The sequence below is a fragment of the Xylaria bambusicola genome, assembly GCF_022495145.1.
Source record: "Xylaria bambusicola strain CBS 139988 unplaced genomic scaffold F5B22scaffold_65, whole genome shotgun sequence".
NCBI lineage: Eukaryota > Fungi > Ascomycota > Sordariomycetes > Xylariales > Xylariaceae > Xylaria > Xylaria bambusicola.
The window spans coordinates 126363-150405 of record NW_025953618.1 but is presented as its reverse complement, the minus strand read 5'-3'; the positions used below and the strand labels follow the sequence as shown (position 1 = coordinate 150405).

Genomic DNA, 24043 nt, shown 5'->3' with positions numbered 1-24043 from the left:
CTTCTCCTCCAGGTCTTTCCCACGATGCAACAGTTTATAAACAAAAACCGGCGAAGAAAACCCATTCTTTCTACTCGTAAGTAAGTAAAAAAAGGGAAAGGGAAAGACAGGTAATTTATTTCACATGTTTTTTAGAGGGGGGGGGGGGATAAAAACACATGAATGATTTAATGCTTGAATAAACCCTCCGGCACCCCTATCTGTCTGTCTTCCTCGGGAAAAATGTTGGTGAAAGTTGCCTCCGCCCCCCCTTTCTTGCCCAAACCAAGAGAATTTGTCCAAACCCAAGCACATACACATAGGAAGTGAACCCCCCCTTTGGAAACCCATCAAAACCGCCCACCCAACTCACTCCGCCCCGGTTAGAAAGCACTCACTATAAAAGCAAGCAAATGAAAACGCGAAAGATGAACTCCTCCAACGCCATTGCAGAATGACCCTTCCAAAAAACTAATGGAAATGGTAAGAGCCAACGCCAAAAGGACTAGTAGTAAAGCTGAAGCTGAGTGGGGGTTAGGTTGCTCCCTTAGAGGGGTTGTTTCCAGGTAGCTAAGATGAGCTGGCAATTAATGGTAGCCTGACGATGGAGCATTGTAGGTTATTGTAGGTAATTATACGAGCGTGATCCAACACTAATGATAGGTGGTTGGGGCTGAAGGTCTGAGACCCTTTACGTGCACTTGAGAGATATGGCGAGGTTTCAGTGCTGCTTCATCTAGTGGCGAAATTTATGATTGAAGGGTAGAACCACTCTACTGAGGGTAATAGACGCCGGGAGTGGGATAGTAATAACCGTCTGGGCTAGGTGTGATCATACCATTAACACCGACGTTCGGCATGGGGTAACCTTGTGCCGGAGGATAAGGATAGGGGGCCATAGGTGGCAACTGAGAAGCGTCGTAGTAATAGACCATTCCATTAACTTCTTGGGCGACAAGATTGGGATTCTGTGAGTTCTGCCCTGCAGGTTGCGTAGATCCAATCTCACCCTGAGGCTGTTGACCTGGCTGTGAACCAGGAACGAAAGCATTGGCGCTTGGGGGCATGGTACCAGGATAGGGAGCCGGCGGATAATAGTAACCCTGCTGCGGTGGTATCATTTGATAAGCTGGGAAATAGCCAGGTTGCGAGAATTGGTTTGGCTGGAATGGAGCGGCGTGAATAGCGCGCTCTGGTATTTGTGATAGGGGTGTCCCAGTCGAGTGCTGTGAAGGGTAAGACGGGTGGCGAGTATGAGCATCATGGCCGAGACCATTAGACACCTGCACAGGCACCTGTTGATGAAATGCTTGGTGGTAAGAATTCTCTGGTGACTCAATACTGGCAACAGATACGGTTTTCTGGGGGCGGGGTTGGTGCATTGGAATAGGAGCGATTCTGTTCTCCACAAAGGGAGGCTTTGGAGGAAGCGGGTGTGTTTGGGGCTGGGGTCGTTCGTTAAGAGCGGGATACGAAGCATTCACGGGCATCACAACTGGTACTTCGCCTGCAGGGGGGATTCTCTGATCTTGACGTGCTTGGGGGGGTAGCCTGACGATTGGTCGAGTGGTGTCGTAGGGAAGTGTGGGACGAGACACAGCAGATCCCGTGGGGGAAGCAATAAAATCTCTGCTGCTAATGTCCGGGGCGATAGACGAACGTCGACTAAGAGCGATACTTGGCGAATAAGCACTTCCGGCGTAAACGCTACCTCCAAACACGCTTGTTCTTCTCGAAAACCCTCCGATAGATCCTAAGCCAGATCTCGGCTTGCCTCGCAATCGCTGATTTGGACGCATAGCACGTGGAATGAAGATGAATGATCTGTCAGTAGCCGGGAAGACGTAACGATGCGGAAAGTCGGGCAGAGAAATCCTGACCGGCTTATCACGTCTTAGGGGTGGCCTATGATCAGGAAGTTTGGTATACTGCTTCATAGGGATAGCAGGGAGCACAATGGGTTCCTTTATGCCGGCCAAGAAAACTCTTATTTGAACTTGGCCTAGCAGTTTCTCCGCGGACATCTTCCGATTGATGGGTGTAGAGCTCTGAGGGCAGGTCGGAATGAAGCCATTGCCATTAGGGGGTCCATCATCAGCGAAAGAGGATCGTGGCTGCCGGACAGGCGGGGGTTGCGTGACAGTCTCGTGCATATCATGAGCCCAAGGTGCAGAAACTGTAGGGTCGGAAGGGCTATGCATTGGATAGCTGCTATCGTCAGTACAAAATAAAAGTCGACGAATGTGGTTGCGCTTACTTGGTTGGAGCAAAGGGGCCTCCAACTCCACGACCTCTCCCACGAGAAGGCCGGCCAAATGGACGAAACCCATTGGCAGACGGCCCAGCGTGCCTATGGTCATGCATGAAGAAAGCCCCTCTGTTAGGGACAAAAGAAGGATCTTCGTCCCGCTTGCGCCTGTATTCCTCATGCTCCGTACGGCGTCGATCACCTGGAGGACCTTGTGAACCCTCTCTTGCTGGAGCCAGCACGGAATTTGAGCTGACGACAATAGGCGCGGGCGCCTTTGCGGGCGACTTTGGCGCATCTTCAAACTCAACCTCTTCTATGGCAGCGGTCTTGTCAGAGAGGCTCAGCCCATTCAACATGAACTCGGTGTCGGACACATCGTTGCTCGGTTTTGTGTTTTTCTGTATGGCAGAGCTAGGTGTGGGTTTAGAGTGGGCTTTTTTGGTGCCGTTGGTAGTGTTCGCAGTACGGCCGGCTATCTTCTTTTTCACTGGCGGACGTGTAGGCGAAGTGTCTTCGACATTACTAGTATCGCTATCGTCGGCGGCATCAATGTCATCGGAAGCCAAGGAACCGTCGCTAAGCGAGTCATCGTCCAGATCGAGCTGGTCGAGACCACCCTCCTCCTCGCCTTCGTCTTCGACACGGCGTCTATGGCCGATCAGTTTTCTCCGTCGAACGCCGGCCGCCATTTTGTATGGGAGCTATAGGGGGTTGCGATGCGCAAGTGTGATTGGATTGACAACGACAACTGCTGAGATGCTACCCGAGCCCGCGGATGAGGAAGCGACGACCAGGAGCTAGATCGCGACGATGGCGTTGTGTCCTACGCTGATGTCATGCGTTCCCTTGACGATAGAAGAACAGTAGCGGCTGACGAGTGATTGGCAGGCAACAAGAAAAATAATCAGACTAGACACAGGTAGAGGCGAAACAAACCGCCTGCGGTGCAGAAAGAATGGAAATGATGTTGAGACGGTCAATTAGAAAGCCGGAGCGCCTATGAATCATACAACAGCCCTATATCAAAGTAGAGTCGCTCGTCTCCAGATACCCTCTGTGGTGTCGAGTGGTCGGGTCGGGTCGGGTCGAGTCAAGGCAATGCAAACCGGGTTGGAGTCGAGGGACGGTTACAAAACAAGACAAGACAATGCGAGACAAGACGACGGCGGCGGACTTGGGAGCAATAAAAAGAAACAGCACAAACTGGTTGATGAACTCAACAAGAAGAAGAAGGCCCCCTCATCCAGGCGAAGGCAGTGGTATAAGCCCGAAAGAAAGGAGGGGTGGCCTTGTACGAGATTTGTCTCTTAGGAGATATAGTGGTGACGGAGAGGAGGAGTTGTGCAAGATGGCCGTGATGGACAGGATCCAAAAGTTTCGATGAGGTTAAGCCAAGCTGGCAGAGAGGGTGGACTGGGTTGGACTGGGGGGGGGGAAGGTCCCGACCTAGCGCAAGTGGGCTGGTAAGGAAGTGAACCGGTAGGAGTATAGGTACCTCCCGTCACGTCGTAGTAGGGCGCAGTTGGGGAGGTAGGCAGTACAGTGATAGTTGTGCTGCGCAGGTACCTGCCCAAATAAAGTGTGTGGTAAGTCTCCTGCAAGTCACCATGGTGGTACTTTACCTCTAAGTATGCTTAGGTACTTTCTACATTATAGAGTGGGGAACTATCCAAGTACATCATTACACTACCTCTATCTCTCTATACCACCTACGACCTACTACCCACTACATAAAGCTATCACGATAGGTAGTATAACAACTTTGACAATGGCTGGATTGTTAGATGTGAGATGTGGACAGTGACGGAAGCTGGGGGCAAGACTGTTCCTCAGCTATGTTGTAGATAGATAGATATCTACGATTCATTCAGAAGTTCTGCACAGATGAGCAAGGCAACCGCTCGATCTAGGTACCAGTCAACGCTCAAGTAGGTGGCCATGAAAGTCAGTAGCTACCTACCTAACATGAAAGTAATACCTGTGTTGATATGTGTTAGGTTAGTTAGGTTCAGACGTCGTTGAGAAACTGGAATTTGGTTGGCGGGTTCGTTAGTCCCAAACTGTTTAGGTGTTTCCGGCCAGACAAAGGAAACAACTCCTAACCTACCTTAAGTACAATTAAGTAGGTTAGGTATGTAGATACCTTACCTAGACAGAGACCTAGACAGAGACAGAAACGACTTAGATAGAACGAACAAAGAATATAATGACTCAATTACGATGGATCGGTCCAGTCAACTGTTCCCGGCTTGAGCGGGTTGGATTGGTCTTGGAAAGCTTGGGGGAAAGCTACCTAGGTAGGTATTATCATCATCCCTTAACTCGGTCTGTCCGGTGCCTATTACGAGTCCACGACCATCCACGACCATCTCCCTCTCAGGTAAGCTGGGATATCTACTAACCTACATACCTACTATCTGTTTATGTAGGTAGGTACTTGGAGGGAGCAGTTGCTGCCTTACATACTGCAAAACACTAAATGCCGCATCGATATACCACTCAGGTTGAGTGCCCGATTGTCTTTTCTTCTTAAAATACTCGCATCACCCATCTTCGCCCGGGCAAGAAACCCCCACGGCACGCCATTGGCCAGTGCGCCTTTGCTGCACTGACAGCATGCACCTCATGTACTCATGTGTGTGCATTGAATGGCTACGGGGTGCCTGTTTAGCAGCCTGGCGGGTTCGTTAATGCGTTCAGATCGAACCCGTCCTCTTCATCTCCCTCTTCGTATGTCTATGCCCGCCTGTCTGCTGTCGAAACGCTCAAGCCGCAAGTAATAATACATGCGCACGCGCAAACACACGCGGCAGTCTCCCAAGGCCCCGAGTCCTCGTGCACACAGTCCCAGTCTCCAAACCTGACCCAATCACCATGATGCACGCGGATCCAGTCAACAAAGGTTGTAACCATCAGCACCGGCCCTTTCCTTGATCATAGAGAACCCGCATACATATCCATCCATACATACATAGGTAGATACAGAGCAGCCTAGCCGATCCGATGTCCTCCATCTGTCCGCAATGAACGCCTTCTCTCTCGTGCTGATATATATCCAGATGCTCTGGCAAAATACTATAGGCATGCCCAGAGCTATGACGATGGTTGCTGTCAGCAGCAAGGCAAATGAGCCGCATACTGATACTCAAGGAGTGATGAGGACAACAACATATTGGCTACTCGTTATTCACTTCCACACATAACTCTCTCTTTCTCTCTCTCTCTCTCTCTGTATAAGTAAAAACTCCGGTATCGGTATGGCTTGCGCATGCTGCCGAGGCTCTCCTGCCTCTTTGTTTTGTTTGGCATAAGACGAAAACGGCTGTATCACCTTTCAGCTGTCTTTGAAATTGACATCAGAGCTACAGGCTGACGACCACCTGGAGCTCTGCTTAGACCTGTTGTATTGGTTAAATACACGATGCATCATCATCCGCATGCTTGCTGGATCGAATCACTCTATACCTGACAGTTGTTGATGGAACCCGCTAACAATTGGATTTCATCGGAGAATACATGAGAGCAAAGCTGGGTTGAACTCGATGAACCCTGATGTCTTACATTCACTCAGACATATTAGCAACTCGCTCTCGGCCATATCGATAACCATCAGCCGTAATCACAAGCACGGAGCACCGGAAAGCTCTCCCTCGGTTTATTAGTCCTTTTCGTCTACGTAGTATGGGGCAGATTACATTGGCCAGATAATGAATATAGGTAGGTGGCGCACTGAGGTGTTCGGTTAGATGTTGATAAGCCCATCGGTCAGATCATGCTCCCGTAGGTATGCGGTGGGTACGGCACGTCGGGTAGTTGCCGTCATCTAGGCAGCAACTTAAAAGAAAAGAAAGAACATTTCGGACTAAGTTCAAATGCCCTCGCGTTTCCTCATCGTGGCAAACTATTTCTACAATTTACTTAAATAGAATTCATGATAAATCATGTTCATACCCTAATGGTAAGCTATGGGAACGAAGCCGATATGGGAGATATTTTGGCCGCCAATCAACTGAACAGGTAAGGCGAACAACAGACCAAGCGAACAACAACTAGGCAGGCGAGCAGGTACGGTAGTAGCCAATATTGCCAATACAACCAACGACTTGCGAAAACGAGGCTGGAAGAGAAATGACCGAGGTTTCGTGAAGACACTACCTAGATTAGTCAGAAAGCCATTGTTGTACAGGTGTCGGGTAGTGTAGGCACGCTAAGAGCGAATGTCTCTGAGGCAAATGGATGACGACGCCAGACTGGTGGCTACATACATTAGTATCCAATGTTCCAGGGGATCCGGTTATTGGCAAGACAAACAACAAAGTCAAGTAAATCACACCAACTTATCATATTTAATCGTGAAGAGGAGGACGAGTAGTGCAGATGAGGGGGGGGGATTGATCGTGATATAGGAAGTAATTTTGAATGCCCATACATGAGAGTACGGTAGTTGACTTTTCCTTATTTTTGAACTTTCTTCTCATCTCCTAAGGTACATCATGAGCACCGCGTGACCAAGTCATCTCCAGTGTACACAGTACAGCGTAGATAAGTTTTGGTTATCATGCTAAGCTTACCTACTACCTACATGTGTCATGGAACATCCCTACGCGTGCAATGCAAGAGTATGTAGGTAAGATATGCTTAAGCACGCGCTCACTTCGAGACTACCTTTCTAGAGAGGTAGGTACTCGGCGGTTAATGCACATCTTGGTGTTCGATGAGGCCTGTGTAGGAATGATTGGTGACCTCTACAGGTTGGGAACACCTCTCTTCAGTTACCTATTTCTAATCAACACCTGTCTCCCATATTGTCACTCTGTGAACAGCTTGCGAAGACTAGATCTGCCTGCAAGTGGCGGTGGGTAACAACACAGTACTTCTCAATCTATAAAACGTATATATAGCTAGCTACCTCAGCTACTCACCGAGACACAGCAGTGGTTTCAGGTAAGCACAGGTTTATCTATTTGTTAGTCGGGGCCTTTTTTCAATCTACTCCATCGATTTACTTGCCTAAGGTAGGCAGGCATTCGGTATTGAGCTAGAGAATCTATCTCTTGAAAGCATCTGAAGGCATAAAACAACTTTGGATTTGGTACCTACATATCTACAGTATCACTTGGATCACAGTACGTACAAACTGCCCTTTGGTCACACTGCACAATTCTACATGTAGGTACTACCATTTTTGGGGACCATACTTATCGCTCGTTAGCCAGTCAGTGTACATATCGTACATATCATTCACACGTCAATCAATCCAGCCGCATGTCTCTCAACTCATCCAGACCCATCCCTGCCGACCACCATTCATAATTCATTCTCATTGCGTTAGCCTCTGGGTAACCTACCTACCTACCTACTTACCTATCTCCCTCCTACCCAGGTAGGCATCGTATCTGTGTTGTACTTCACCGCGTACAGGTTATAGGCTATAGGCTACAGGCAGGCCACAGGCTACGTACGGTACGTCCAAGGGCTTGTCCTGTCTGTTCTGGGCTACCTACTTCCTTTGTAAACCTGCCTTCGCAAGGCTCTCTCTTCTCCTCATCATCCTCCTCTCTCCTCTTTCTCCTCTTCCCATCGAGAACACAATCCCGTCTACACAATCCTCTGTTTTTCCTCCTTCGTCTTCAACAAGCAACCATTGTCATTCATCATTCATAGCCCCACGTCTTTTCACCGCATGCGCTATTGTCTTCTCGGTCGCTAGTTTTGCATTGTCAGTGCGCGGCGCCATTCAAGTCCTCAATTGCTTGCTTGCTTGCTTGCTAGTTCATTGACGACTGAATGACGGACTGACTGACCGCCTTATCACCAACACCTATCATCTACTCATCTACCCATACTGACATACCTACACCCACACGACACTAACTTCCGCTGCGGGTGCTGACAATAACCAAAGCCGACAGTTCCTACAGTAGACTTTGCATCCACGTACACAATACCTAGTCCAATAGAGCCTGCTGCTGCATTCGCAGGGTAATCCAACCTTGACTAGCACCTCTGCATCTGCTCTGCACTAGCCGCAGCTCTTCGTTGGTCTGCATTGAATCTACCTACACAGGTAGGTAAGCAGACTGGTTGGCCTCGTGATAAGCACCTGACCACACAAAACAACCGTCGTCATTGATCATTGATCGGCTCCAGACTCTTCGCGCCCACCAAGTACCCAGGTACGTACGTAGCTGTACCTACAGCACCCAGTATTCCCTGTATTCCCCTGTCTGCCCTGCCCTCCAACCCGTCCAGAGCCTTCTCCTCGCCCTCGCCCGCCCTTGGCTGCTTCTCGACCAGCCGGTGGGTACACGTTAGGGTACCTGGGGCGCGGTAGGTAGTACATCGACCCGTGTCCCGCCCACTGTCCCGCCTCCGCTTCTCCTTGACCCTCTCCACCCGGTTGCCTGCGCTACTGCACCTTCCATGCTCCCTTCCCTCCAGACCACCTAACCTGCCTGCCACTGCCTCGTCACAAAGCACTGAAACGCTGTACATTACTCTCTCTCTCTCTCTCCTCTTCCCCCCTTCTTGCTCCGTCGGCTATTCCATCTCAGCCTGCCATCCATCAAACGACACGGCCATCATCTCCATCGCCATCGGCCCTCCTTTCTAATGCATTGATATTATACCTTAATAAACCGCAGACGGATCCAGCAGCTGACATTGTCGTTTCCGGGCAGTCCGGCCTTGAAAGACCAAGATGGCTTCGTCATCTGTAGCCGCCACGGCCACCACCGCTGATACCCCGATCAACCTAAAGATTAACATCGATGGCACCACCCGTCGCCTCAAGCTCCCACTACGGGATCTTGGTGCACACGTCTTTGAAGACAAGGTATGTTTTGATTTACAGGCTGAGTGTGATACCAGACGACACGACTGTTCTGACATTATGCACTAGCTCCGAGCTATCCTGCATATACCCGCAGATGTCGACGCCACCGTCGAACGCTATTCCGACTCGGCCACCTCCTATGTTACTCTGAACCGAGCCAATATCGCTGTGTACAAGCAACTCTACCGAGCGGCGAAGGCCAAGCAGAAGTTGAAGCTCCGCGTCACCACCAAACAACCAGTTGAGCCTGCCAAGGAAGTTGCAGCACCCAAACCAGTTACTGTTGAGGACGAGCCCGAAGAGGAACCTCAAAAAGCAAGTCTAGCTCAGGCGGAACAAGAACCGAAGGAGGAGGCTGCGGTTGAGATGACTGAAGCCTCAGCCCCCGAGACTCCCGCAGTCGCTGATACAGTGGTTGCTCCTCAGACCAATCAAGACTTCCCCACATTTGTCAGGCAGTGGCGGGCTCGAGGCAACCCTAGGATTCATCTTCGACGAAATGGCGATGGCGTGGAAGTGATTGACTTTCTTCAGCCTTCGGCTACGACTGAGCCATTAGTTATTCGCGACTCTTCAGCAGGTGCGACTCCGCCTAGCATTACCCCGTCCCAGCGCCCTGCCAGTTTAGCTAGCCTCGCGCGTGGAATGCAGGTGCTCGACAACTTCGCCATCAACGATAGAAATTCTAAAGACCGAGAACTTCTTGCTTCTCTTAAGAATCTTCGGCGGATTGCTAAAGATTCGGAAAGCCCGGCCTCAGCCAGTGCCACTACGTCTCCCGATACTTCAAATAATGTTACTATCAAACTGGCCGATCCTTCATCCAGCTCAAATAACTCTGTGGTTGATTTCAGCAGCGAGCAATTTGAGGCATCCAAGGAGATATCGGCTGCCGAGGAACGAGATGCCAAGGCTAACGCAATCAAAGAGATCATGGCGAGATCAATGAGAATGACTGTACCCAGTGTTCCAACCCGACCAGGAAATGATGTTAAGCCAAGCGAGGTACTTGCACAAGAATCCATGAAGCGGCCCTTTACTGTCTGCTGTAACAGCTGTGACCGGGCTGTCCCGGAAGCCCATTTTCACTGCTCGATATGTGACGAGGGTGACTTCGACCTTTGCCAAGACTGTGTTAACCGTGGCATCTCCTGCCACGGTGATGGGCACTGGCTCATCAAGCGAACCGTGGTGAATGGTAATATCAAATGTAGTAGCACTCACATCGCCCCGAAGTCTCTTCGATCGGTACCCCTCAAGATTGCTCAAAAGCCGGTCACATCTACGTCGTCTGTCGCACAAATCCCCGCTCTATTTCCTGCTAGGATTAGGATGGGGCTAACTGAAGACTGCCGATATCGCGGTAGCGCTCGAACCTGCAATAGCTGTGTGCAGGAATTTCAAGAGGCGGAATTTGTTCATTGTACATCTTGTGATGATTACGATCTATGCAAGGGCTGTTTCGCCAAAAACCAGCACGGACACCATCCCAAGCATGGCTTTACCGCTGCTGTGAAGGGTACCGTGCTTGATGAGCCCGTCTCGTCCCGACTGGCACCGGGACGTAATGTCCTCCACAACGCTATCTGTGATGGTTGTGATAAATACGTTAGAGGGATTCGTCATAAGTGCCTTGACTGTCCTGACTGGGATTATTGCTCAGACTGTGTGAAGGATGCAAACTTCATCCATGCTGACCACCGTTTCGTGGCCATTTATGAACCATTAGCTGACAGGTCATTCAGCACTGTTTCCCGTGCTACCCATTTCGGCATTAGCTGTGATGGTCCACTCTGCAAGAGTCGGGAAGGTGGTTGTAAATACATCGTCGGCGAGCGGTATAAATGCGCTGTGTGCCACGATACAGATTTCTGTGCCAATTGTGAAGCCAGCCCTGCAAACACACACAACAAAACGCATCCCTTAATCAAGTTCAAGACGCCAGTACGTCACGTCAGCGTCACAACTACCGGCGAACACGAAGACGGGCAACGCCTACCTACTATGGGTGACAAATGTCATCGCTCTCGCACTTCTGCGCAATCGGCTGACACACAGACCTCCCCGAAAGAAAAGATAGCCGCTACCCCAGTACAGACTGTGGTTGATGTACAACCTACTGAGCAACCGGCGGTTCCGTTACGAAGTATGGACAATAGCGAGCATATTAAGGAAGAAGCTAGCGAGACCAAGCCATTTGTTCCAGCGGAGTCTCCTAAGGAAAGCCCGGCCGAGAACGACCTCGTAGCAATTTTCAAGTGGGATACGATTCAAGATGGCTCCGTTCTCCCACCTAACCACACTTTTGAGCAGACATGGGTGCTCCGCAACGAGGGTACAATGCCGTGGCCTGCCGGATGCTCCGTCAAATTTGTTGGTGGTGATTACATGGGTGCCGTTGACCCTGCACATCCCGCAGGTATTCACGAGCTAGTTTCCGCCTCGGAATCCACCGTTTGCTATAATGCTTTGAATCCCGGTCAAGAATTCCCCTTCACTGTATTGATGCGCACTCCAGACCGCAATGGAAAGGTTATCTCCTACTGGCGCTTGACAACTCCAGAAGGTGTCAAGTTTGGTCATAAGCTATGGTGCGATGTCGTTGTTGACGCACCTCCCAAACCCGAACAAGGTGTGGCACGAGTTTCAGATGCTACCAAGACTACTACCAAGGTGGAGGAGACAGCCCCCGAAACCATTAGCGAGAGTCAGATGATCATCCCCAAGTTGGAGCATGAGTCTCCCTCTGGCAGCACATTCATGGATGGTCGACCAGAGCTCGAGGTTGAAACTGAGACCGAGACTCTTGCGGCATCAGCTGATGATGAGGAGGAAGACTTTGAGGATTGTGGACAAGACGATTGGGCCGAGGACTCGGCTAGCGGCTTTATGACGGATGAGGAATATGATATCCTCGATGCCTCTGACGAGGAGTTCCTCTTTGAGCAGCAGAAGATGCTGTCCAAAAAATAGGCCGACGCCTATTCAGACGAGCGGATGTTGACATGGTGTAGGGTTGGATTCAGAGTGGCTGGAGGATGCTTAGGTTGACTGTTGTGTGTGATAATTTCGATTCTTTTTCCCTGCGCTTGGTTTCCACGGGTCTGATTTCCTCTCTCCAATCTCTACTTTTCCAGCGGGCTCTATGGTAGCTGAGCTGCCTACCTGACATCATGTATCGTCGATACTCTCTTTAACAGAATGGATTGTCACCAAAACACGCTTGGGCTTGCTCTGGTTTGATAGCTACCGAAATTGAGTTCTCTCTATACACTATATGTCTTTTTCCTACTCGAAGTGAAATGTGCTTGAGGCTGAAATGCCTGCGTCTACATGGTGTTTATGGGAGGGAGTTATATTGCGTGATTTGTTAGTATTTGTGCACGTTAAGCGTGGGGTTAATTAACTGATCATGATTAACCATGTACACTTCCAAGTGTTTAGCTCTTTTCCCTTCTTTTTCTTTTTGTTCATTAGCTATTTCTAGGATTTAGTTCGCTTTGAAACTCATGGGATGAAGTACGATGTGTGAAATATGAAAAATGAAATAGTAGTAATAGTAGTTATTGAGCTCGTGTGTACTGTCTTTTTCTGTGTCTTGTGTTTCTACCTTGTGCATGTGTGTGTGTGTGTGGTTTAGGTAGGTTGTGCATGTTGTGTCTTGTGAAGAAAGATTCGATGAGGTACAGGAGGTAGAGTAGAGTAGATATTGATCTATTGAAGCTTTGATCTTAAGGTGTCGTGATGAAATGGGTATAGTGTAAGTAGGAAGGTAAGTAGAATCTGCGGTGAGTAATTTTGTATGTTTAGAGGTAGAAGGGTTAGGGAAATGGGAAGTGGGAAGTAAAGAGTAAGGAAGTAAGGAAGTAGGGGAGTTGGGGGAGTAGGTAGAAAAGGTATTATTGTATGTAGGTATGATGGGTTCGGTCGTACTAACATGGTGCCGTGGACGGTGAAGTAGATTTAGTTGATTACCTAAGTTTCCAGGTAGGTAGGTAGGCTAGGTAGTATGTAAGGAGGAGCGAGGGGGAAGGAAGCGAGGTTATATTATGATGATACACCGAAGAAGAGCTGCGTGGTAGCCATCTACCGTATGTTTCTGTCAGTCACCCTCATCACATATCGAGCAGTAAAACGGGCTTCCGGGACAGGTCCTGGTCATAGCTGTGTGTATGGATGGATAGATGTATGGAGAAGAGAGAGATGGGGAGAAGTAGGTGTAGGTGTAGGTAGGTCTTGTGATTAGAATGGAGAGTGAATCTGGGTTTCGGATACCCTCTCATTTATCGATCGGGCCGCCTGTCTGCGTGAGATCTTGAAAACAGAATCTCGCTTCTGTCGTATATATGCACAACGTAGGTACGCCGTCACGATCTTTCGCTGTGGGCGTTGCTTCCGTATGTATTAAACTGACAGACAGACAGACAGACAGACAACTAACGCTATGATGATCAGAAGAAGAGTCAACGACATCACGTATCATACTCGGAAACTTCTCTTGTCGTTGCAAGACACGATATGGGAGCCGCTCGATGACTGGGTTGAACATTCAATATCAACAACTCAAGGATAAAGAATTTGAGCAGGATAGACCTCGAGAGTTTCTACGGTAATATTTGGCGATACGGTTGCGTTTCCAAGCCCTCTTGGTAGATACTTGTACAAGTAGATGAGCCCATTACCTTTAACTTCTCGCATTCCTAATTTACCTCAACATGCCATCCCCAGCGAAGCCATCGAGCAAAGCTGCATCCATGTATTAAGTTACGTAGCGCATAGTAAGCATCAGATTTCATCTCAATTCTTCTCAACAGTAAATCAAGCATACACGAACACAGCACAGCGAAGCAAAACGTCACGGCACCGAAAGTCGTATTCCAACGCATCGGTAAAGGGCATAATTAGCTCTCCGAATCCTCGCTAAAGCTTGCCAGAAACATTTCCACGCGCCCTTCAAACCGACCAGCTCGTATTTACTTTCCTCGCTCCCGAGGCAAGCGATAGCCCCTTAAAACAGGACTACTGACCGAAAAAAAAAGGGTAATGCGAAACGAGGGTTGAGTTACCAAAGATAGGAAATTTTAAGCGAACTTGAAAAAGAGAAAGAGAGAGAGAGGGGTAGGAAACGTTACTGAAGAAAAATAGATTTTTCTCAGGCGCAGCTAAAGTAAAAGTGATGGTGGAGCGGAGTAAGGTAAGCAGAAAAGCAAACCATCCATCGTTCGGGCCCGTGATATCTCGCCAAGAATGGCGGCGACGTTCCCAGCAACGTGTTTTTCACCCGGCGACCCGGAACCGACTCTCGGTCCCGCGAACACAACATGAGCCGTCTAATCCGCCCCCAAACCTCAGCTCACTCCTCCCTACCCTACGTTATGTAATTAAAGGGCTTATCAAGAAGTTCCGAACACTATCTCATTGATCCCTACGTCCCAGCTATCTGGTGGAGATCGAAACGGGGGACGTCTATTTTCGGAGGGGGAGAAAGGATGACTAGTCTGTTTCGCAAACAAGCTTTCCTCGTCCCATCTTTCTCCTCTTGAGGCCCACCCCTGATATCTAATAATGTCTTGTCAATGACGACTACGTGCTGCTGTTGTCCAATTGACCTTGCAAGCATAGAGATTTCTTGCGATGCTAAAAGGAGCTCGCCAAGAGGCCCGGTAGAACCGAAACCTACCCAAGAATGCCTAGGCTCTGGGATCGGCTCCTCCTAGGGAGATGCAAATCTAAGGATTCGATTATACCCCATTGCAACTATCCATCTCGGCTCGCCTGCCGTTCTCGTAGATGAACTGATGCGAAGCGGACCGAAGCGACGCAACGGTATCGGTGGGTGGCCTCGGGATGCGAGTGCGCCTATGCGAATGCGGCACTCAACCTTAAAAGTTGCACCGAGGCATCCTACCTTCACTCATGTATACTATGTATGCGTGTATATGTAAGCAACTGGGTTACGCAGGTATGCAGTCAATTCGGGGGCCATGCTTGGACCTGGAGCCCGCTTATGTATGGCGTGTCTGTTTTTGGCCATCTCTGCGCCGTTCAGAGGCCTGATACGTCAACTGTTTCTGCACGGGCGTCGCGGTCCGGGATAAGGACCAATAGGAAGCCCCAGGGCACTGGAAGCGGCAGAGAAGCGTTGCATCACAGGATTCTATGCATATTTGTACTAAGGTGAGGTAGAAGTCAAAGGGGGAAAATGCCTTGTGATGACCAGACAACCTCTGCTTGAATTGCACAAGAATGGCTCATGCGCTGCAGATGTGCGGCACGAGTCCCAGCTCAACGTGTTCACTGACTAAGGGCATCCATGTTGTCAGCGCCCTTGTTGACAAAAAAGATATGCCAACTCGCTTCGACCTTGTCGTAACGTCTATTGATGCTTTGTATCGTCGTGGGGGAGGCTCGGCCCGCGCAAGGAGGCTGAGAGAAACCTCTGACATGAACAATCTACTGCTTGCCCGACCAGCTGGTTGACCCTGCGCCATCTTACTATAGTCTTTGTAAGTGGAATTGCACGTGAAGCCTGTACCGAGCTAGATAGAATGCAACACCCATCCACTCCTACCACCAAGTGGTCTCGATAAGCCTCACATAAAGATCGCCCACTAGGTTCCTGATCTTCGTGCCACCTTGGAATCGTGGGCCATGCCCACGCTTGATGGACACCTTGTGCTGTAGGTTGTATCTTAATGTCTATATATAGGGCAGAAAGAGGCAGTACTTTGTTTCGTCGCGCTGATGATGCCATATCAGTACCGCGAAACAAGTTGTTCGTCTTTAGTAGGTTGAGAAGGCCATGATGATAAGTCATATCACTTAGATGATCGTTCGGCCCTACCATCTTTTTTTAGCTGACGGAATTTCTTATGTTGCATGGTCGTACAGCCCAAACCTCAGCCCTTGTCAAGCTGGGTCGACATCTCGGCATGGTAGTTGAGCCGTTAAGATTTAGTTCGTGTAATACCTCGACGTTACACCCGGCAATAGCGAGTATTATCCCACTATGTCTGGAGTCATCAATGAAGACAACAACCCACAAAACCAAAGTTGGCTATTCCTATTCAACAGATATATAGCGTCAGTCGTGCATCGTTAGTATTGAGATGTCAAGTGATAACTCCCAGTTACTACCGGTCTGCTCAAGGCTTTCCCCTGGAAGACACGACCTTCCGTCTTTAAAGCTATCTTTTACACCTATAGCCACGCACAAGGGGCTGTTAATACTCTTTAAGACCGAGAATGTCTACACCAGGCGACCGCCGTCCAAGTTTAGCAGCGTCAAATGCGCCTGAGCCGGGGTTGGACGACGAGACCCTTGAGGAGTATGCCGACATTTTCGCCCATATGCGTACGAACGACGAAGCTCGCGCACGCGCAGGTGATGTGCGCGGCCTCTGGACAACGGCGGACAATACGATCACACATTTATCTTCGCACTTTGTCACAGAACCACACGTTGATTTTAGTGGTGGCTGGACCTTCCAGTTGCAAAACTTATGGCACCTGTACTATGTCACTGGTAAATATTGTTCAGAGGATGCAGTGGCGCCAGTTGTACTCCAGCTTATTGAGACTTCCCATCGAGGGTTGTTGGCAAGAAATCAAGTTACCAGCAATGGCACGGTGGAGGTAGAGCATGCCCCGGTCATCGTTCGGGTCGGAAACCACATCATACAGCAGTATCTGTGGCAGGACCTACCGTTCCTGGTGCCGGACATGACGAGTTACTGGCTTCAAGACTGTGCACGAATGAGCTCAAGCCAACGGGTGAGAATCAGCTTCTTCTGGGCGTCACTGGTCGCGGCTAGTTCGGCCCCTTGGTCCTATGGCCTATGCAGGATCGCCCTCATTGTTCTGCGCGATACGCTCGAGACACAGCGACGACTTGTCAGAGCCGGTGTCGAGCCAGGTGGCGAGGATAGCGAGAATTCCGGGAGAACGATCGACATGCTCACGATTGCCGACTTGTTGCGTGCGGCCAACGCGTGGCTTGTGCGGGCTGGTGGGCGAATCACGCAGCTCTGCGAAGCAGGCGACAGCAACGTAGCCACGGGGCTGACGATACCGGTGCCCGAGGAAGTGAGCCAACTGGGACCGCTGGCTCAAGCAGCAGGCATTCAGGCAGTCACAGGGGGATTCAGTTCGCAACGGTGGTTCTTCTGGCTGCAGCGTCTCGACGAGATAGGGGCGGAAGCGTCCCCTCAGGGGTTGGCAGACAGCTCAGTCATGGGCATGACATCGCCGTTCGTACAAAGAGTGCGCGAGGAGAAGCAAATGGCTAGGCGAGTGACATACAACATGATCTATGCGGCAAGCCAGTCGAACTCGACCATAGTGCAAGAGCTCATGAGGATGGGAAGGGTGCCGCTATGAGACATGATTGATGATTATGCCCTAGATGCTAGATTTATGACTTGGTTTCAACCACCTAGATAGAGCAGTTGGTAATGAATGTGAGGGTATAGGTTTACGAGAAGTCGAATGAGGCGATACAAGCCAGATTCTCGTATAATAGAGGAGGGTTTTGCAACTTGGTTTGGGGTAGACAGTATTCTTCTTCAGGTAGAGTGTATTTATCCGTGTACTTATAACAAGAAAACGGTGTTTTGATGAGTGTTGACGAGGGCTGTTAGACGGTTGCATTTGTTAAGGTGTAACTTATGAGACTTCATTTTATCTAACTAAGACTGAATCTGTGATGCTTCAGTTGTAGTGGAAAGGAAGGCACTCTCATTCTTACTCTCACTTGCCTTCTCTTTTGGCGACTTCCTGCCAACATTTAATAAAGTGCCTGGTAGGTAGGTTGAGATAGGAAGTAGCAACTATCTACTATGTACATAGTACCTGCCACTAAGTATTCTGGACTGGGTCAAGGTGCGCCACTATTTCCAGCGCAAAGGCCCGCCACGCACCCCCATGCTCATCCAGACCAGCGGACCCTGCGGTTTGGGTGGGACAAGTCGAGACAGGGATGGATAAACGCCCTGAGCTACCTTAGCCAGCCGAGCCAGCCAGTCACGAAGACGGAATGAAAGCTGTCCTCATTACTGTACCTGAATCTACCTGCAATCACCTTCACCTGCGAACCTGGACACATTTCCTGGCCTGTCGACATTCCATTCTGCCGTCTTGTTATGCTGAGGATTCAGCATTGGCTACAATTCTTGCACCCTGGAACGAAGGAACATACGCCGGCTCATACGTCGAGGAAAATCAATTGACGTAGTCGCCCGAGTACGAACCGGCATCACTAGCCGCGGCGAAGCGAGCCCATGCGACTAGGCGCAATCGACAGACAGCCGTAGTACGAAGTGAAGTCGAGGATTGAGAGGCTTGTTGAGGTTGTCTATCTACCTACCTAATCATATGAGGTCGCCAATCCACAACAGAACACCGCAGTCATGATGGACGGCTACAACGAGAAGAACCATTTCGATGACGAGCCTGCGCCTGGCAATTTCGTGCGCGCCTTTGACGCTTTCCGTATGAATCCCCCCCTGTATCAGCCTTCCCTTCCAGCTCCCTGAGGTCCTGTTCAGCTAAGCTAACGTTCTGATGAACCCCCCTCCAACAGCAAAGGCGAAACCGCAATATGTAACTCGCACATCAGGCGGCGGCAAATGGACCGTCGTCATGCTCGTATTGTCCGCAATCCTCTTCTGGTCTGAATTATCGAGGTGGTGGCAGGGCGAGGAGGATCATACATTTAGCGTCGAGAAGGGCATAGGGCACAACATGCAGATCAATCTCGACGTCGTCGTGCGGATGACCTGCAAGGATCTCCACGTGAACGTCCAGGATGCTGCCGGAGACCGCATCCTCGCCGCCTCGCGGCTCCAGGAAGACCCGACCTTGTGGTCACACTGGGTCGATAGCAAGGGCATCCACAAGCTCGGCCACGACGGCAACGGCCGCGCCGACACGGGAGCAGGGTGGCACGATGAAGGATTTGGCGAGGCACACGTTCACGACATCGTCGCCATTGGTCGCAAGAAGGCTCGCTGGGGTAAGACACCTCGTCTCAGCCGGGGTGTGCGCTCCGATAGCTGCCGTATCTTCGGCTCTCTAGATTTGAACAGAGTCCAGGGCGATTTCCACATCACAGCGCGTGGTCATGGCTACGCTGAGATGTTTGCTGAACACTTGGACCATAACGGTAAGCTAATTAACCCAGACCTTATCGCAGACCTTTAGACAAGTCCCTACGAACGCGCAAGTCCGCTAACATCACGTGTCACAGCCTTCAACTTCTCCCACGTCATCTCGGAGCTCTCGTTCGGGCCATACTACCCCTCGCTCGTGAACCCCTTGGACCGCACGATCAACGTCGCCGACGCACACTTCCATAAGTTCCAGTACTTCATGTCAGTAGTGCCTACCATCTACACCGTGGCCGGCGGCGGCGCATCCACCAAGACCATCTTCACGAACCAGTACGCCGTGACGGAGCAGAGCAAGGAGGTCGGCGAGCGCATGGTGCCGGGGCTCTTCTTCAAGTACGACATCGAGCCCATCCTGCTGTCCGTCGAGGAGCGCCGCGACGGCATCCTCACCTTCCTCGTCAAGATCGTCAACGTGCTGTCCGGCGTCCTCGTCGCCGGACACTGGGGCTTCACGCTGTCCGAGTGGCTCCGCGAGGCCGTCGGCCGGCGCAGGAGGAGCGGGCGCAGCGAGGGCGTGATTGGAGCGAAGAGTGGTTATGAAGATTAATGTTGCTTGATTTATTGGGACTAAGATTGGGTAAACATTCAATCAAGATATCAAAGTAAAAAGCATGAATAGGACTCATCATATAGGAGTTTAGGTCGTTTTATATCGGTTGCCGGTTTTTTTTTTCGCGTCTCGTCTTTTTCTAGCTGTACTCTCATGATAGCCCTATATAGGTGGCTTTCCCACACATTTCCTCCTCGTCATCACACAATCGTGTTCAGTAGATATTTAGATATAACCCTCCTGTTAGCGAATTTTGGAAAATATCTATAATGAAGATGGTGAGAAGGGGGAAAAAAAAAGCGAATATTTTCAGTTTCAGCAACGTCTATTGAGCGATATTTGGGGAACTTGACGTTAATGAAATAAAACGAAATAAACATGTTTAAAAATATATGAGATACTTTGTAAAATTATTTCTCTGGCCATTGGAAAGAAAGAGGAATTATTTGAATCACGGATTTAGTACGATACGGAGTTCCCTAGTTTACATGAATTAAAAACCATGTCATGTTTTATTCTTTTTGTATAGCCCGAGAGTCTGTCTAAGTATATTATAGTAGGTAGGTAGTCATTTACGCTTCTTGCGACGATAATCTAAGCTATTACCCTACGCCATACCAATGAGCGCCGCTCCAAATGATCAAGAACCGCCTGGTATACCGAAAAAAAAAGGATCCTCTATTCTATTGTAACAGCATTGCGTCCTCGTCGAGTCGACCAAAGAGACCTTCCAATTCTTTCTCGAGGATCTTGAGCTCCTTCGCCACCTGGCCCGTAACCAGGGCATACGCGTAAAGCAGGGCGTAATCGGGCTCTTCGAGCGTGACGTCACCGAGATCAGGGACTGAGCCCATGGCGCCCAGCATACTGTGCCCACCACCGTTCCCTGCGTTGTCCTTTCCGGATGCCTTGTCCAGCGCTGCGTTGTGCTCTTTTCTGAAGCGGAAGATCTTGCCGAGCAACTTGTCTCGTATCACCATGACGCTGGGGATGGCGTCTGTAAGGGGGTATTCTAGCATGATACTTGACGCAAGGACTTCGAAGACGTGGCAGATACGGGCGCAGAGCTGAGCTCGCTCCTCAGCTGTGTGGTTCAGGAGTGCTTTCTCTCCCTCGCTGAGCCGCCCATGTTTCTGCGTCACCAGGCTCATAGCATGGAACGCGTCAAGCACACGTTGTGTTGACGCCATCATGCGGCCGTACGCCTCATAGGGAAAAGGCCCTCGAAGCTCGTACTCGTTATTCGCCGCAGTTCGAAGAGTCTGCAGCTGTGCAGCATACCGTTGCATAGCGGCCTGTTCACCTATTTTCATGTAGCTAGTAAAGTTTGCATCGTTGCGGAGCAGGATAGCCAGTGGCCCTCTCTTCCAGATGAGTCCCATCTGTAAATATAACAAAGCCAGACCTTCCTTGAATTTTCTGCGCGCAGGCAAAGCCCATATGAGGCGACAGAATATAAGGCCCCAGATGATGCCGATGGTCACGGCCACAACTCTGTGGAAAGCGATCTCTCTGATCCTTGGGTGGATGCCACCCTCATCATCATCGTCGTCCTCGACATCTTGGGATAGTGAATATGCGTACAACGAGGAGACGTTGTAACTTAGCAATATGAAGCGACCGAATGCTGCATTACCTCGATCAACCATGATGTAGAACGCACCAAAAGAGACAGCCCAGCCTAGGAGAGCCAAACCCACGGGATTTCCATCCGCTATATACCAATTGATCACCACGCATGTTGCACCCATGACCGTTCCCGTAAAACGGGCTAACCCAGTAGCATTGGACGCCCCCACAGTCATGGAGCAGACGATCATGAAGGATAGGAGACCCCATTCCCCGCGCCAGTGCCGGTAAATGTCCATTGTTTCGGGAATGAATGCGAACATGGCGTAGAGGGTCGCACCGATACCGACTTTTAGTCCGAACCGAACTAAGATCGTGTCAGTCGAAATCAAAACGAGAATGATGAAGAGAAAAAGGACGTACTATCATCTCGCGCAAGGAAGTTGAGCAACCTCCAGATAACAGGTGATGTGTTCCGGACAAAGCTGTCCCACCACCCATTGGCAGGTGCATCGCTCCAGCGCAGATTCTCACGACGGTTTGTCATAGCTTGAGGCATTCCTTGTGGCATCTGTGATTGCCTCATGCGTTTGACGGGTTTCATCAGAGCTTGACTCTCGAGATCCCCTTCTGCTGCCCTTCGCGATCGCCATAACGCGCTGATCTTGTTCCAAACCTTCAACCAGCCCCACGTTCGTTGGCCCTGTTCACTCGTGTATTTCAATTCCTCTAGTGCGTCTAGGTATTTCTTCATCTCATCTGCGAAACTAAGGAGACTAAAAGAGAAATGTCCACACGCGGCTGCTACCTCTTCGAAATCGGCTTGTATGGACTCAGATGATGACCTTGCATTTTCAATTGTTTTGTACAGTTCTTCCAGTGCTTTACCCCTTGACTCATTGTATAAGCTGACCGCCTCACCCAGGCTATGTTTGAATTGTTCATTCAGCTCGATAGGTGAGCCAGGTTTGTCAAATGGTGGTTGATTGAGGATCTCGGCCATTGTGTGCACCAAAGATTTCATAGAGGGCCCGAGAAGCCGTATAAACAGCTCAAATATCTCTGAGGGTGACCTGGGTGCGAAGTCTGACGCGCTGCTGTGCAGTCTTGGGGGTGACGCTACGATCGGGGTCGGTGTAGACTCTTCTCGATCGCTTCTTTCATCTAGTGCTTCGTCTATGGCCGATAAGCCGGATGGATTAGCGTTCTTAAATGAGGACGAGAATGACCGTGCGAAGACAGGCGAGAATATATTAGTGTCGGGCGACGCTGGTATGCCAGAAGATAAGGGTCCAGTGGCTATTTCTTTGAGTAGCTCAAACTGGGTGTTAGCCGCACTTCGCAAACCGCCAATAGATTGGGCGAGGTTTTCCATCGATTTCACAACTTCTTTGTCGCGGCGGTATATTTGCTCCTGCCCAATTAAGTAATATTCGTACTTGGACTCCCTTGCGTTCTTGTTCATTATTGATAAGGTGGACGTATATGTAGCCGAAGCGTCCGTGAAGGATTTGGAAGTAAACTCTTCCTCTGCGCCACTGAGGAAACCGCTTGAGATCATGGACAGCATTCGACCGAGGGAAATAGAAGCGGTGCGCATCGACTTACGCAGCGCATGCCGAGCAGACACAGGCCAAAGAAGGAGGTTGACCAAGGTTGATATGATAGCTGCCATGAGCAATATCTTGAGGTATTGCACGATCTTGGCGGTTGAAAATACAGCTTTGTGAACGGAGCCTTCTTTTGTGATGATAGTTATAATACCGATCGACGCTATACTGGCACCGACGCTCACTAAGGGGTTGTTGAGTTTCTGCTTGACCCAGCCAACAAACCCCAAACCGAAGCCAATATACACTATGAGAATTAGTGCATACGAGAACTTCTCCATCTCTAGTACGTCGCCAAAAAGCACCGAGGTGGCCATGGAACTCATTCCTATGAGCATGGCATAGCAAACAGCTATAATGGCGATCGTTACGGCCTCAATCTGCGAGCCAGCCGTTCTTGCAGGGTGGAAATATGTGACAATAGTCGCCACGATATGTTTACCGTCCATCGGTCCAAGCATTTGAGCAGCCGGGTGCCAGAAGGTGCCCATACTGGCCAACAAGTACGCAATGGAGCATTTTATCGTTCCCCTCCCCTTAGGAGATTTGAACCAAGCCCATAATAGATTGGCAGAGACAAATACGTTATGCAGGGCGTTGCGAGCCTTGTCGCGCAGGGTGGCAGCGCTGGTGAGGGATCGTATCTGGTCATCGTCGTTACTGGGGCCATCGAAGCTAGGGTGCCGCAGGGTAAAGGTACGTCTCGTTCGTTCACCAGTGCTAGGGATGATCCACGTGCCATTGCGCAGCATCTGCCGTTGCGTGGGCATCACGTTAGCACAGCGAGCGCTTCGGATGGCTTGCCAGGTCGGCAGAGGCACAATGGTCTGACAAAGGGAATGCAGAAAAACTCATGTAAGTCCTCGGGCAAGCGACTTTGACGGTGCTTGATAAAGGGACGTTCAAACTGGGGATAGTCACTTACGCTACGGACTGGTCGCCTAGCTCTACGCGGTGATGTGGGGGCTGCGTTCGTCGTCATCGTGCTGCCATTGCTACCACTACCACTCCAGCCGCGAGCGCTTGTGCTGCCAAGAGCCGAACGACTAGTGCTGGCGTTGCCGTTCATCTCTGGAGCTG

General features: G+C 50.1%; 5 protein-coding genes across 5 annotated transcripts; 3 read left to right on the top strand and 2 right to left on the bottom strand.

Moving 5' to 3' along the window:
* Positions 1-752: 752 nt before the first annotated feature.
* On the bottom strand, positions 753-2919 carry F5B22DRAFT_651236 (CASC3/Barentsz eIF4AIII binding-domain-containing protein; the record flags this gene model as incomplete). Its single annotated transcript, XM_047979435.1, has 2 exons — positions 753-2187; positions 2237-2919. The coding sequence occupies 2 exons, from the start codon at positions 2917-2919 to the stop codon at positions 753-755; spliced, it is 2118 nt and encodes a 705-aa protein (XP_047826188.1).
* Positions 2920-8414: 5495 nt separating this feature from the next.
* F5B22DRAFT_626064 (uncharacterized protein) lies at positions 8415-12640 on the top strand. The gene is made up of 2 exons (XM_047976212.1): positions 8415-9065; positions 9132-12640. The coding sequence occupies exons 1-2, from the start codon at positions 8931-8933 to the stop codon at positions 12036-12038; spliced, it is 3042 nt and encodes a 1013-aa protein (XP_047826187.1). The 5' UTR covers positions 8415-8930; the 3' UTR covers positions 12039-12640.
* A 3471-nt stretch (positions 12641-16111) lies between these two features.
* F5B22DRAFT_488787 (uncharacterized protein) lies at positions 16112-17455 on the top strand. Its single transcript, XM_047972317.1, has one exon. The coding sequence runs from the start codon at positions 16311-16313 to the stop codon at positions 17442-17444; it is 1134 nt and encodes a 377-aa protein (XP_047826186.1). The 5' UTR covers positions 16112-16310; the 3' UTR covers positions 17445-17455.
* A 607-nt stretch (positions 17456-18062) lies between these two features.
* On the top strand, positions 18063-20272 carry F5B22DRAFT_626060 (endoplasmic reticulum-golgi intermediate compartment protein 2). Its single transcript, XM_047976211.1, has 3 exons — positions 18063-18554; positions 18646-19227; positions 19312-20272. Exons 1-3 carry the CDS (start codon positions 18473-18475, stop codon positions 19779-19781), a joined length of 1134 nt encoding a protein of 377 aa, XP_047826185.1. The 5' UTR covers positions 18063-18472; the 3' UTR covers positions 19782-20272.
* Positions 20273-20278: 6 nt separating this feature from the next.
* F5B22DRAFT_488679 (ribosomal protein L19) lies at positions 20279-23869 on the bottom strand. The gene is made up of 2 exons (XM_047972316.1): positions 21777-23869; positions 20279-21720 (listed from the first exon to the last, which is right to left on the bottom strand). The coding sequence occupies exons 1-2, from the start codon at positions 23731-23733 to the stop codon at positions 20468-20470; spliced, it is 3210 nt and encodes a 1069-aa protein (XP_047826184.1). The 5' UTR covers positions 23734-23869; the 3' UTR covers positions 20279-20467.
* Positions 23870-24043: the final 174 nt, after the last annotated feature.

Excerpts from the sequence above, each read along its gene's own strand:
- F5B22DRAFT_626064 (XM_047976212.1), top strand. The coding sequence starts at position 8,931 with ATGGCTTCGTCATCTGTAGCCGCCACGGCCACCACCGCTGATACCCCG. Across the intron at positions 9,066-9,131 it reads CACACGTCTTTGAAGACAAG|CTCCGAGCTATCCTGCATAT; the intron begins GTATGTTTTGAT and ends ATTATGCACTAG.
- F5B22DRAFT_488679 (XM_047972316.1), bottom strand. The coding sequence starts at position 23,733 with ATGCCCACGCAACGGCAGATGCTGCGCAATGGCACGTGGATCATCCCT. Across the intron at positions 21,721-21,776 it reads CTTCCTTGCGCGAGATGATA|TTCGGTTCGGACTAAAAGTC; the intron begins GTACGTCCTTTT and ends ACACGATCTTAG.
- F5B22DRAFT_626060 (XM_047976211.1), top strand. The coding sequence starts at position 18,473 with ATGATGGACGGCTACAACGAGAAGAACCATTTCGATGACGAGCCTGCG. Across the intron at positions 18,555-18,645 it reads GCGCGCCTTTGACGCTTTCC|CAAAGGCGAAACCGCAATAT; the intron begins GTATGAATCCCC and ends CCCCTCCAACAG. Across the intron at positions 19,228-19,311 it reads TGAACACTTGGACCATAACG|CCTTCAACTTCTCCCACGTC; the intron begins GTAAGCTAATTA and ends CACGTGTCACAG.
- F5B22DRAFT_488787 (XM_047972317.1), top strand. The coding sequence starts at position 16,311 with ATGTCTACACCAGGCGACCGCCGTCCAAGTTTAGCAGCGTCAAATGCG.